At 38.5% G+C, this 13,259-nt stretch overlaps 1 protein-coding gene across 4 annotated transcripts in view; it reads left to right on the forward strand.

The window, feature by feature from the left end:
* Positions 1 to 13,259, forward strand: part of LOC117423537 (centrosomal protein of 112 kDa-like) — a 107,222-nt gene that overhangs the window by 6,364 nt on the left and 87,599 nt on the right. For 3 of the 4 annotated variants that reach the window (XM_058989714.1, XM_034039486.3, XM_058989713.1), the window contains exons 5-8: positions 613 to 709; positions 1,287 to 1,364; positions 9,306 to 9,353; positions 9,497 to 9,574. In XM_058989714.1, the coding sequence (XP_058845697.1) occupies positions 613 to 709; positions 1,287 to 1,364; positions 9,306 to 9,353; positions 9,497 to 9,574 (301 nt within the window). Of the gene's footprint in view, positions 1 to 612; positions 710 to 1,286; positions 1,365 to 9,305; positions 9,354 to 9,496; positions 9,575 to 13,259 lie in introns of those variants that run through there. The other variant, XM_034039488.3, reaches the window with a different exon arrangement.

Genomic DNA, 13,259 nt, shown 5'->3' on the forward strand with positions numbered 1-13,259 from the left:
CTACCTCACATAAACTCATTCTCTCCCATGTGATTTGTTAAAAGCTTAATGTTCCTCTGTAGAAGCTGGCGGCACAGAGAGCTACACTTTAGGATTATTCTCTATCAACACAGTTCCGGCGTCGTCTTCATTTGTGGATTTATTTGACTTATCATTGTCACTGTGTTTTGGAAGAAAGATGAGATTCAAGGTATTACAAAATATATATGTATATTTTTTTCTTCTCGCCCCCCCTGTTTAAATAGTGAGTGGGCAGGGCCCCCCCCCCCCCCCCGGCGCCTATGAATGTACATATGAACACAACACAGACATACTTTGTATTCTGAAAGCTGTATTTTATTTTGTTATATTAACTGCAGACAAGATCAATTTGAACTGGTTTGTGAATCTGAAACATTGTATGCGTGTGTCTGTGCTCTTTGTTTTGTTTTTAATTTTGAGATTCTATTTTTGTACACTCGATTTGGATATACTTGTTTTTTTACTTCATGGGCACATATAGAGTGTATGTACAGAGTCCTATAAAAGAAGATCAATGTCAGTACCCTTATTTTCATGTTTAAATTGAATTCCTGAAATACTGATGCTTATTATTCTGTGTATTGACTACAGGAGGAGACACACGTACAATGAGAAGTTAGCATCGCAAGCACGTTCCAATATTTTGACGCACAGATCAGATGAAAAAAACCACGTGGCTGAACAGGCTGTAAGTTCCCCCCTTCCCCATCCCCTGATAAAAGAACCTAAAGGAGAGGGAGGCACTTTATGGGAATGTTTAGATTATATAGCCAATGCCCATTCCCATTCCCATTGAAGCAATTCCAACACATCGTTGATCAAAATTGCAATTAGCAGCATTCTGTTAAAACGAGCTTCTCTCAGTTGCGACAAATGACTTCAATTAAAGTCCCTGTTAGTCAAGTAAATTGGCTTCAAATGAAAGCAGTTGAACAATCACAACAATTATTACAAAATATCAATTTCAATTCCAGCTCCTTGGAAGGAATTGGAATTGGGAGTTGATTTTAAAGAGGAAAGGGAAACGGTCTAGCTCAGTGCGGTGTCCTGGGATGGAATGGAGTGAGTCTGGGATTTTCCTAGGCTGGAAGATGTGGCTCCCCTGTGTTGGATCCGGGCCGTTGCTTCTCAATATTACTCAGACATTCCACTCTTGACTTGCTGGCGATGCGTTCAATTAAAGATCAAAAAGCCAACGGCCTAAGCAGTCTGAATTGTCATCTTCTGCAGTGGTGATTAAAATGACTTTCCTCATTGGATTTCAGAATGATGGGCAGAGGAGACTTGTAACCTCCCTTGACGACAGTGACCTTGAAGCCCGTCTGAACAGCTGGAACCTGGGGGTAGGAGTGGAATTTTTCACATTGTTTCTTGACATTTTTCACATTTTTGTTTTATTCTGAAATAGTAATTGTATGTAAAAAAAATAATGTGATATCTTGTAACAATTGTAAGTCGCCCTGGATAAGGGTGTATGCTAATAATAATAATAATAATAATAATAATAATAATAATAATAATAATAATAATAATAATAATAAATTCAATAAGTTGACTTTTTTTTTTTAAATGGGCATTGGATGGCTTTTAGGATACCGAAACAACGATGGGTTTTAAGAAACGAAGTGAAGTAGACATCTTGACTAAGTTGCTTCGAAGTTTCTCTACGAATTCTGATTGAGCATTTTGAACTTGTGAGTGGTCTTGGAGCGCTTGATAGTGACCCCTAGCACCTTGTAACAGGCTGCTGTTTCTGTACAGAAATCGAGAGAAAGAAAGAAAATAAAACAGGGTGCATCTTTACACTACAGACTAAAGAAGGAAAAGGGTTTCAGTTTGCACAGGAGGTTACTGTACTGGCCTTTCAACTCTGAAACGATCTCTGTGAATAAATAGCAAGGGTGTCATCCAAAGCACATCATCTGGAGCTGGCAGTCCACCGCCTTCAGAAAGACACCAAGAGATTGAAAAAGCATCCTCGCTGACTTCTGTGAAACTCTTGAAGCCGTCAGATGCTACGTTTGGACACAAAATGATTTACACTCAGGAGACACCAGCATGGCTTTTGTGAAAAGAAAGATACCAAGAGGAAAAACTGTTTTGAGTTGTGATAAAATCTCAGCAGTGGGCTGGATAGACTTATGTAAACTTAATGTAGCAGCAATTTGAAATGTGGTTGGCTGGCTCTTATCTCTGTCTGGAGTGTCTTCTGTCTGAATTTAGATAAGTCCTGCCCTGATTTTCCTTACCCCTCTATGCACTTATGGATGCAGGAACAATCTCGCAGTGCATCAGATGTGAACGTGAAGATTTGCACCATTACAGCTTTTTTATACTTTGAGAGAGTCCTCTCTTTGTGATCTTTTGAGGTATATAACTGGGGCTGACCCTTCATTTCAAAACGGTAATCCTGCTGTTAGAGAGTTCAAAGGTACGGTATATTAAAGGCTAAAAAACATAAAACTACTAGGTCTGGCAGGTTTACCCCTGGAGACAAGTAATTACAAAAAACCCAGATGAAACCCAGTAATAATAATAATAATAATAATGATAATAATAATAATAATAATAATAAAAATAATTCCTTTCATTTTTCTGAAGGGTCTGATTGAGTCCTCTATAGCTAAGCATATCTGGAAGATCATGCTGAGAATTAACTGAAGCAATTCCTGTGCTCATTTGTTTTTCCAAAGGGAAAGTACATTGTGGTGTGAGTCCACTTAGTTTAAAAAAGGACTCACTGATTGTTTTGAAGTAGTTGTTTTGTGTTGAAACAGTACTGTCCACTAAACAGATGAGTAGGGATGTAACGGGAAACTAATCTCACGATACGTATTGTGATATGCGGATCCGGGTACGATAGGGAGCGTGATACATGGGAATGTCCTGATTGGCAAATTCCATAATCCATAATAAGATCAAATGATCATTTAATGGTGGACCATCTTGTTAAAAGACACACTTGAAATGACATACGGAGAGTTTGTATCCATACCAACTATAAAACATACTTATTCTTTCTTCAAGAACCATTTGGTGATCTACAGTGAGCTCTGTTGTGTATTTGGTTTTGTATCCCAATACAAACGATACACACTTCTTTTACAATCCGATAAATCACGTAAGAAAACTAGCCGGGGCTGCAGGTACCCCTCAGGGTTCACTGAGTTGTCTGTCCTGTGTTTATGAAAATTAGTTTAGTTCATAAAACAATGGCATCTTCGGCAAGTAAAAGATGTGTGTCTTGGTTTAATCCCAGTACTGACATGGTGTTTTCCTGTAAACCGGCTGCAGTAATCGAAGTCCAGAAAATAATGATTGTTTTTAAATCATAGCTCTTGTGTTACAGGCAGCGTTATGTGTAAATGTATATGTACTTTCAGGGACTCCAGTAACTTCCTGTAATGTTGAACACAAATCGAATGCTGTTTTCTGTGCTTGGATAGGTGTTTGTTTCCACCTCTGATGTCAGTCGTTGAATCAGAAACAAGATATTTAATTGTCTGTCACGACCTATCCTATACTTAAACAATTAAAGCAAGTCTTCTGTGATGTGCAGTGATTGATCTTTCCATTAGTTTCATAAGAGTTGAAAGGACCAGGTCCTTTATTCATCACCTGGATTCTAACCAGCCGTGTGCACATTGATGTAAACAGTTTGCACCTTGGCATCCAAGTCTTTTTTTAATGGTGTACGCTGTGTACGCTCCCTTGTAAATGTTCAAAAGTCAAAAAATGTTCCTGTTGCGTCTTTGTAGATAACAGTGTCAGAGTTAATGTCTTTGATTTGAGATTAAATCTGACGATGCTGATGCTAACATTTGTTCCATGACCGCTTGCTTATCTCTCAACTTTTTTTCTCTTGTGAAATGTTATTTTTTTCTTTTGATAATTCATTTGACAGAAGTGAAATGTTTTTTTTTTCCCCCCTCGTAATCCCTTCTGCACCTCTAATGTGTTTGTGTAGGAGTGATCTGGGAGTGGTCTGTCTGTCAGCATGCATGCATCCTTGCACAGCATCAGGGTTGAAAAGCTTTTAAGGGTGCTGCTGCAGTGAACTCTAGCAATGAAAGGTTTTATTTTTATTTTTGCAGAAGAACAAATTGATTCCTTTCTTTCTGACCTAAGCTTCTCCTTTAGTACACTTCCGTTCGGTATTCTCGTGTAACAATGTCATTTATGAAAGGACATGACAAACTTGTGTTTGATTCAGTAACAATAACTAGGAATTACTGTGTAGCATCTTATTTGAATCCCACCTGAAGTGACTGTTTTAGACTTTTAAGGTTTATATAAAAAAAAAATAAAAAAAGATCTAAAGGCTAACTAAACTGTTGTCTCCAAATGTCACAGTGACCTTTATAAAGGTACATATGAGACAAATGTATTCAACAGCCAGGTACTGCCTCATACTGGATCTTGTACAGCCCCAAACCCCCTCAGGATACCATATTGATTTTCAGGAAAGTACAAGGGATGCCTTTTTGATTTGTTACAGAAAAAAACAAGAAAATCAATTCTCCTACGAGAACATTACTAAACTTTCACAGTGGCTCGGTAGCCTATGCATTTCTCAATAGTGATTGGAAAAATGACATGCACAGAAACAAAGTATTTGCAATACAATGCTCACTCTTTTACAGGTAAGGGCTGTGTTAAATAGAAGGTATAATATTCTACTTATCGATTTTGTTTCTGAAACTTGCTATGCAATATGGCACAAGCCAGAAGAAGTCAACTTCTGCTGCCAGTAATGTGTAATTCATGCAAGAACTACTGAGGTTAGCTTTACTGTGACAAACAAACACAAAGTAACAGTCAGTGCAGTCTGTATATGTGTGTTTATACTACATACAGTACTAGTGTGCTATACAAGAGTTGCAACACAAAGCCACTCTGTTGTGAGTATACAGATGGTGTGCATTGATTGTATTTACAGTACATTTGAATCTACATTTTAGTGTCACACAAGCATGCAAACAATCTACGATGAGCGATTACATATGCCGGAACATGACATCTGGACATCATTTTAAATAATGCATTATGGCCAAACAAAGCATTATTTTGCATTAAATTCAGTACTGTTTATATATATATATATATATATATATATATATATATATATATATGATTAATGATTGTTAAGAATAAATAAAATAAATCGGCATGTTCTGTTCTTGCATTTGCCTTACCAGCACATTCATTTTAATAGGGATGCGTGGAGTTTTAGAAATTCTCGTAGCCTAGAAAAAGATAAAGCCAAAAATTAAAGCATGAAGAAGGGATTCTAATATGATTGGGGGCAGCAGTGTGGAGCAGTGGTTAGGACTCTGGACTCTTGGCCGGAGGGTCGTGGGTTCAATCCCAGATAGAGGACACTGCTGCTGTACCCTTGAGCAAGGTACTTTACCTAGATTGCTCCAGTAAAAACCCAACTGTATAAATGGGGAATTGTATGTAAAAATAATGTGTAAAAAAATAATATAATTGTATGTAAAAAATAATGTAATATCTTGTAACAATTGTAAGTCGCCCTGGATAAGGGCGTCTGCTAAGAAATAAATAATAATAATAATAATGATTGCTTAAAGCTCCCCATTACCTTTTGGTTACATTGAAATCGGACAGCCATTCCCTGCCTCCTGTTTTTCAGTAGATGAATCGGATACATTCGGATGCAATGGACTCCTCTGATCTGATTCCACTGGTTTATTCTGTGGTTAGCTAACAGTAAATCATTGACTCCTTTAAAAGCCTCTGTTTGTGTGATGTGTCTGCTGGGGAGGATGGGAGAGTACTTTGCAGATGTCCTGTGCAGGGATTGTGTAAAATATTAATAGGGTTTACCATGATAATGAAGCTCGTCACTTTCATGTTGTGAGAATGGGATGAAAGAAACCCTGACATCTGCTGATCTCTGTAATACCCTGAACATGACAGGAACATTATAACGTCATTCACATGCTGTGAGCCACATTAAGAGCACACACTCTGCCCTTTTATTCCTGGATTTTGCTCATTGGCGCCGTTTATATTTGCACTGACACAGGCCCCTGCTGGACAATCCACAATCGCGCTCAGCTTATGGATGAGCACCAGAGAGACATGGCTAATCATGTCTGTGCTTGGTATTGACATCATCGTGATGCCCTCTGTGTTTGTAACAGGTATTGTGGCACATTGTAGATAAAAAAAATCATTACACTTTAGAGTCTGTATTACAAAAAAAGGAATCAAATGTCATGTAAAAGGCTGTCATATAATTCTCTCATTGAAACACCCACTTGAAGTTGTTTCAGTTATTGAATACAGAGGCTTGCTGTACAGTGGTATAACTCAGTACTCGCAACACTAACTGATTGTAATGGGAGTTGTCCTAAAGTGGATCTTTAAGTCTTGTATGTGTTTAAATAAAATGTATTAATATTATTACATTTAGTTGTAATGCTGCCTAAATTCTGAAGATGAATGCAGCGTTTACAAGCATACAGTGACGTTTCAGTTTCTGTTCTATTGGCAGTACTGTATGTGAATTTGCTTTATGTGAATGCTATTTTGATTCATTATTGCTTGCTGAAATGGGTTTGTGGTGGATGACATATTTACTTAGATTGTGTTTGTGTGTTTTTAAGAAAATGCCCGTATTGCCACATGGTAATGAGTTGTCGATTTTTATTTATTTATTTATTTTGTCTTTTAAATGTGGTCACGGCTATTTCAGAGCCTGTCTTTCTAGTGGTAACTCGACTCTGGGATCGTGTGGGATCACAGACTGCAAGACGTTTTGTACAAGAACAACTTAAAAATAAAGAAGAAAATGTTGAAGCATCGCATGTTTACCGTGTAATAAAAGCACATGTTATTTGTTGCTGGCTACAAAGTGGGAACGTTCAACTTCAAAGGACATCTGGTTGGTGTTATACAGTCACCAGATACATGGATAATGTTGCCACGGCCTTATAAAGTATTCAGAGAAACAGACGCAAGAACACATATAGCACATCAGCAGTTTAAATTAAATCTGAAGAGATTCCAGAATTCGGGAACACCATTAATAAATCTGAGTCTTCAAGGTAAAAAAAAAAAACCTGCTTTGTATTTGATGTTGTGGACCGTGGAAGGCTCAGTTACGTTAGTTCTAGAAAACAGAAATGAAGCGAATGTACCCTAATCCCAACGACAGAGGTACCATTTAACCCCTTAAGGTACACAAGGAATTGAGCAGTTAAATGGTTTCTTCAAATACATTTTCGAATGACTCAAATATCACAGTCTGGATTATTATTATTATTTATTTCTTAGCAGACGCCCTTATCCAGGGCGACTTACAATCGTAAGCAAATACATTTCAAGTGTTACAATACAGGTAATACAATAAGAGCAAGAAATACAATAACTTTTGTTCAAGCAAAGTATGACAAACCACAATTCAGTAATACAGCAGATAATAGTGATAGTTACATCAGGATATGATTAAATACAAAGTACTGCAGGTTAAACACTTGGCAGATTACAGTATTCTGAAGTACAGGATTAAATGCAGTAAAATAGGGGCAGATAAGAGCAAAATAAAGCACATTTACATGAAGGGTGATAGTGTCCCAGGATACAAACAGAGGAGTTCTACAGGTGCTCTTTGAAGAGGTGAGTCTTAAGGAGGCGCCGGAATGTGGTCAGGGACTGGGCAGTCCTGACATCTGTAGGAAGGTCATTCCACCACTGCGGAGCAAGGGTGGAGAAGGAGTGGGCTCTGGAGGCAGGGGAGCGTAGCGGAGGTAGAGCTAGTCTTCTAGTGCAGGCGGAGCGGAGAGGTCGAGTGGGGGTGTAGGGAGAGATGAGGGTCTGGAGGTAGCTGGGTGCAGTCTGGTCAAGGCATCTGTAGGCTAGTACAAGAGTCTTGAACTGGATGCGAGCGGTGATCGGGAGCCAGTGGAGCGAGCGGAGTAGTGGAGTAGCGTGGGCGAAGCGAGGCAGAGAGAACACCAGGCGGGCAGCAGAGTTCTGGATGAGCTGGAGCGGACGGGTGGCGGACGCAGATCCAACCTGTCAGTACATTTGAAACCCTGTCTTGTGCACTGCATTGCAAAAATAAGAAAGCTGTTAATTCATTTCTATTTGTGGGACATTTATGTCTCTTGTACCTTAAAGGGTTAATATTTAAAAGTATTTATAATATTTAACAGAATCATATTCTGCTGGTGTTTTCCACACCAGTCTTGGGTGATGTGTTTACCCCCATTATTAACAGCACAACAGACAACAGAAATCAGATGTATATATTTTAGGACGCCTGTATTTAGTTCCACTGCTGTTTATAGATTATTATAATAGACCCCAGCATCTCAGCGCCCCATCACACACAATAAAGGTTCACAGTAAGTACAGTTATACACAGGTTAACATTCCCCAACACCATTATCCACCACATCCCAGCTATATTCTAAATACATATGCAGTTCACCATGCTTAACTGTTAACTTGTTTGTCTTTATTTTTTAGTTGTATTTGTTTGGTCTGCGTTGATATATAGCTCTTGATTTATAGCTTGAAACACAGATGTTTTACTCTGAATTATTGTATGAATCCAGCTTTCCATTACGATTTTACTGGTGTGCTGGAAAAGCTAAAAAAAAAAAAAAAAAAACAGGGCAGGACAAATAAGTTTAACTGGCGTAAAGATGGAAACAGCGGTGTGAAGACTAAGAAGGAAATTGGCATTGTTTCCTGTAGAAAATCACTTATAACCAGTGCTAAGATGCCATTTGTGTCCGCTTTGATTGCACGGAGAGAGACCACATTCCTCTGATCATTTAGTTGACAGAGCTGTCGTCAAGGGCCCGGACGCAACTAACCAGCAATGACCAGTCACTTTTCAAACTGCATGTTGTAAGCCTTCTTTAGTGTTCTGTGCTTGAGAAGTACAGGAAGTGTGATGAGTCCCGTTTTGTGTAGAGCAGAGGCGTATACCGACTGTATCCCCTTAAGATTTTACTTTTTATTTTTTTAAAGCTGGTTATTTTTAAGTGTTCAATCCACTTTGCTCTTTAAATGGCTTTCCATCATTTCCAGGTTGCCTTTGTTAGCGAAGCAGAAAACAAAGCAGCATCGTACAATACACAGAGGTGGCCTGGGATATTCTTTAGATAAACAGTTCAGGCAGATGAAAGACTGTGTATTAGTGTTACTCTTTGAAGTTATTCAGCATTGTTTATGAGAAATAAAGGGGAGGGGGAGATGGGGAGATGCAATAAGGATTTGTTGCATTGTTTTGTTTTTTTCAGATTGAAAACCCCAGGTACTTGAGGGAGAACCCTATACCCCTGTCTCCGGTAGGTATTAAGTTCCCTGGCCACAGTGGGCAGGCAGTCCATAGCCTGCCTTTGATAATTATGGCAATGCTTTCCCACTTGAATATGATTCTTCTCTAGGTGTTGGCTTTGATCCTTTAACCTGATCTTTCTCCTTTTAATAGATTTCTCTCAAAACGAGCCTGGGAAAAAACAGCACCTGCTATGATGACCAGACTCCAGTTCACATGCATGAGAAAGAGGTAAGAATAATAGGGCTGCGTTATTGCAGTGTGTGAACTTCAGCGCCCGGGCTATACCTTTAGATAACAGGAGGAAGTAAGGCAAAATGGCGGCAGTGCCATAGCCATTAGAAAGTGGCGCCATACAGTAGCTGTAATTTATAATGGCTGTGGCGCCGCCATAATCTTTGATTTAATCCATTCCCAATATTGTTTTTCTTTCTTTTAACCACAAAAATTATTTAAGTTGTTTGGCGGATTCTGGCTTAGACAGTTATCCTCTGAAGGCTAAGTGGAGGTCACTAAACACTTTTCACTCGTGACCGAAGCCAGATTCGAACCCAGGCCTCCAGAGTGGAAAGCTGTCAGACTAGCCAGTCAGTTCTTCAAGCAGATTACAGTAAGGAGCACATGTGTATTACCCTGCTGTTAATGTGAGAAGTGTAAAAGAAAAAGAGTGACGATTAACTGGCTTGAACGACCCCCTGTATCGAACAAAGAGAATCCGTGTGTTTTTCATTAAAGTTTTAAAGATTAAATCTTCAGTCAATACAATTGTGTATCAATTGCAGAGAGAATAACTAATACATAAAGAAAGGAGCATCTTTTATTCTCTCTCTCCCCTCACACACCATGTTCCTGGAGGACAAATGGGCACTCACGGTTTCTTCATATAGCAGGCTGTACTGTAGGTGTATTGAATTGATCAATGACACACAGCTCCGCTTTTCATAAACCATAAAGGCTTTTCAGGATGGTTTTTTTTTATTTTTAACAGTAGAAAACAGATTTTTCCGCTTTTGTGTGTGTGGATAAACGAGGACAGTGAAACTTGCTCTTAACATTTTTTGTTTTTTTGGGGGATGATAGATTAGTTCCTTCAAAAGGGCTTTTGCTTTCAGTGTTAGAAATGAGATTTAGCAGTTTTCAAGGTTAAGCTACAGTAAAGTTTGTTTAATATGTTTAATAACCAGACATTTCAAAGCACGACAAGCAGGATTGTTGGTTTGAAAGGAGATGCGTTTTGCAGGAAGTGAACTGAGACAGGTGTCCAACCCGTGTAAATCTCATTGCAGTGCTGCAGTACACATGTACAGTGTCATACCTCTAACAGATACTCCCTGCTCATAGCAGCCAGGTGCCCTTTTATATTGAGAACCTTTCATGTTGAAGTGTTCAGCAGCAGACATGACACAGTGTTTATAGTCAGGCTGACATGTCACTCTCAGGAACTCGCGTCCTGTTTGAAGTAGCTGAATATCTTTTGAAGCTGTATATTTTGCAATCAACCTTTTCGTGATCTGTCCCCACAATGTTTTGCTTGTTTAGTTAGTATTCAGCCTGTGGACTTGCAGCCTCCCTTATAAAAGTTTACCATGCTATTTTTGGACTGTAATTTAGTTGTTTTCCTATGATTTTCCCATGCTATTCATTTACCATGTGATAAATACAATAAGTAATTATGATTACCATTACATGAAATTACTGAAGCTAAATTATTAAATTACTGTAGTTTACATTCAGTACTGTTAGGTCTAATTGTGTTTGATTACTAAGAAACTCTAAGAATTCTAAGAATGACTGAATTCTTACCAGTTGTGTATAGTTCTATTGCCTGATCCAAATCTAAGAAACGGACGGACGGTACAGGATGCAGACCGCAAATTGTGAGTGGAGGGTCCCAACGTCTGCTGCAGTGCTGTAATCAGCTGGTGTTGGCTCTAGAAAGACTTTGTTGTCCTGTTCCTCCATGTATCTGCATTTTGTTAGCATAAACCCCAGTGAAAAGAACCAGCCCATCCAAACAGTGAATTTTCAATAGTTCTCAAGCACACCAGTTCACACAGCACCAAAAAACAATAGTCACGCATATATCATTCGGGAGACGGGCGTTTTATAGTACTTTATTTCTTAGGAGCCCTGACAATGCAAATTCTAATATCTTTGAGAAACTGTCAACATCGCAATTACACTGACTTTGAATGAAAGGGCCGCAGAGCAAAGAAGGAAAACAGCAAGATCAGTTTCCAGAGCTCGGTTTGAGAGTCAAATAAAAAGCAGATGTTCACAGAAAGCAATGATATGCTCTCTTGAACCCCACCTCCACTCATTCCATGTGCCACCCACTAATACCAAGCAGCTTCCTGGAGATTTAAAGGAAAGTGACGTAACCACTTCATGCCTGATCGTAGCTAATGGAATGGAAGTGTCTTGTGTTCTGGTGAAGGGTGATGCTCGCCTGGGCTCCTGTTAATCTCTTCCGCAGGTGAATGCAAAGTCCCATGAAACACAAACAGAATTTTATACTCCTTGATTACTGACGATCACTGAAATTGTTTTCTTCTTGTATGTAATGCACAGTCACTTATTGAATTGGTTTTAAAATATATTTCGAACTAAAATATATATTCTGTTGCCCTGGAAGTAGCTGAGAAGAAAACTGCGGGATGAATAGAAGTCATATCCATGTATTCAGTTGAACACAGTTTAATCTCTATTGCTTGTTCATTCTTGTGATGAAAAGCAGCACATCTAGCGAGGGTTGGAACAGTGCGTTTTCTGGCACTGGAGTAAGAGAGAAGGGGATTCAATCAACTGCTAGTTATTGACGATTTCATTCTTAAAACGTCTGTGTGAGCCGGGTGAAAGAGCAGATACTGCAGAGTGAAAACCACAGACAGATCGAGGTTTTGAAACGCAAAGGGGAATGCCTTCCCGAGCACATTCTTGGAGGAGCTGGCTGTCCCTTTTTGAACTGAGAACATCTGCCGAGTCTTCCCGTTCCCACCAATCAAGCTTTTTCATTATTGATTTCCCATTAATGCTCCCCGGCCCAGGTTTATATAATGGATGCCAGAGGATAATGTTTTAAAGAATGATATGTTTTTAATGGAAACCTTGTGACAATAGGGTTTGGTTTTTCTGACTGAATGAAGTAACACATTTAACCCCATTTCTGGTTTCTAGAGTTTTTTTAGTGGGGTGGAATACTATATTTTAAATAGAAGAATAACATCTGTTAATGTGTTATTAGTAAGATAGTTGTTAACAGTGAATAAACTAAAAAAAATAAAATAATAACTTTTAGGTCTGTTACCAAATGACAGTGCTCTGCCTTTTCTCTTTTGTCATTAATTAGAAACTGCATATGGCGATTCTTCCCATTATACGATTTGACGTAAAATCAGCCTTTGTAGATTTCATCTTGCCAGAGTTATCCAGTTGATGAAATGTGTTGATGTGCTTTGGAGAGAACTCAAAAGAGTGCACAGTTTAATGAACTTCTGCAAAACTAAGTCATAGTTTACTTGCATAGGTTTAAGCCCCTAAAAAAACTTTTTTTTTTTCTAGAACAAGAAAAGGATGAAAAAGAGAAACACATAAAGAAATAGCCTGCTGTCTGTAAATGCAAAACAAGCATGGTCTGTAATCAGAGCTAAACGTTGTGTTAATTGCTAATAATAATAATAATAATAATAATAATAATAATAATAATAATAAAGATCTGAAAGAATCCTGCGTTTAAATATATAAATTATGAATGTATGGTGTCTGTGCATTTTGTATTAATTTGTGAGTACATTTCTAAGGCTTCAGTCATGTACCCTTGGGATTTGGGTGACGTTTTCTTTTATCTACTCAACCTATTCATTGGCATGAAAATACAAATAGAAAGTGGTTAATATATCTCCTTCAAGGGGGCTCT

Source organism: Acipenser ruthenus, chromosome 17 (assembly GCF_902713425.1).
Source record: "Acipenser ruthenus chromosome 17, fAciRut3.2 maternal haplotype, whole genome shotgun sequence".
Classification (NCBI taxonomy): Eukaryota; Metazoa; Chordata; class Actinopteri; order Acipenseriformes; family Acipenseridae; genus Acipenser; species Acipenser ruthenus.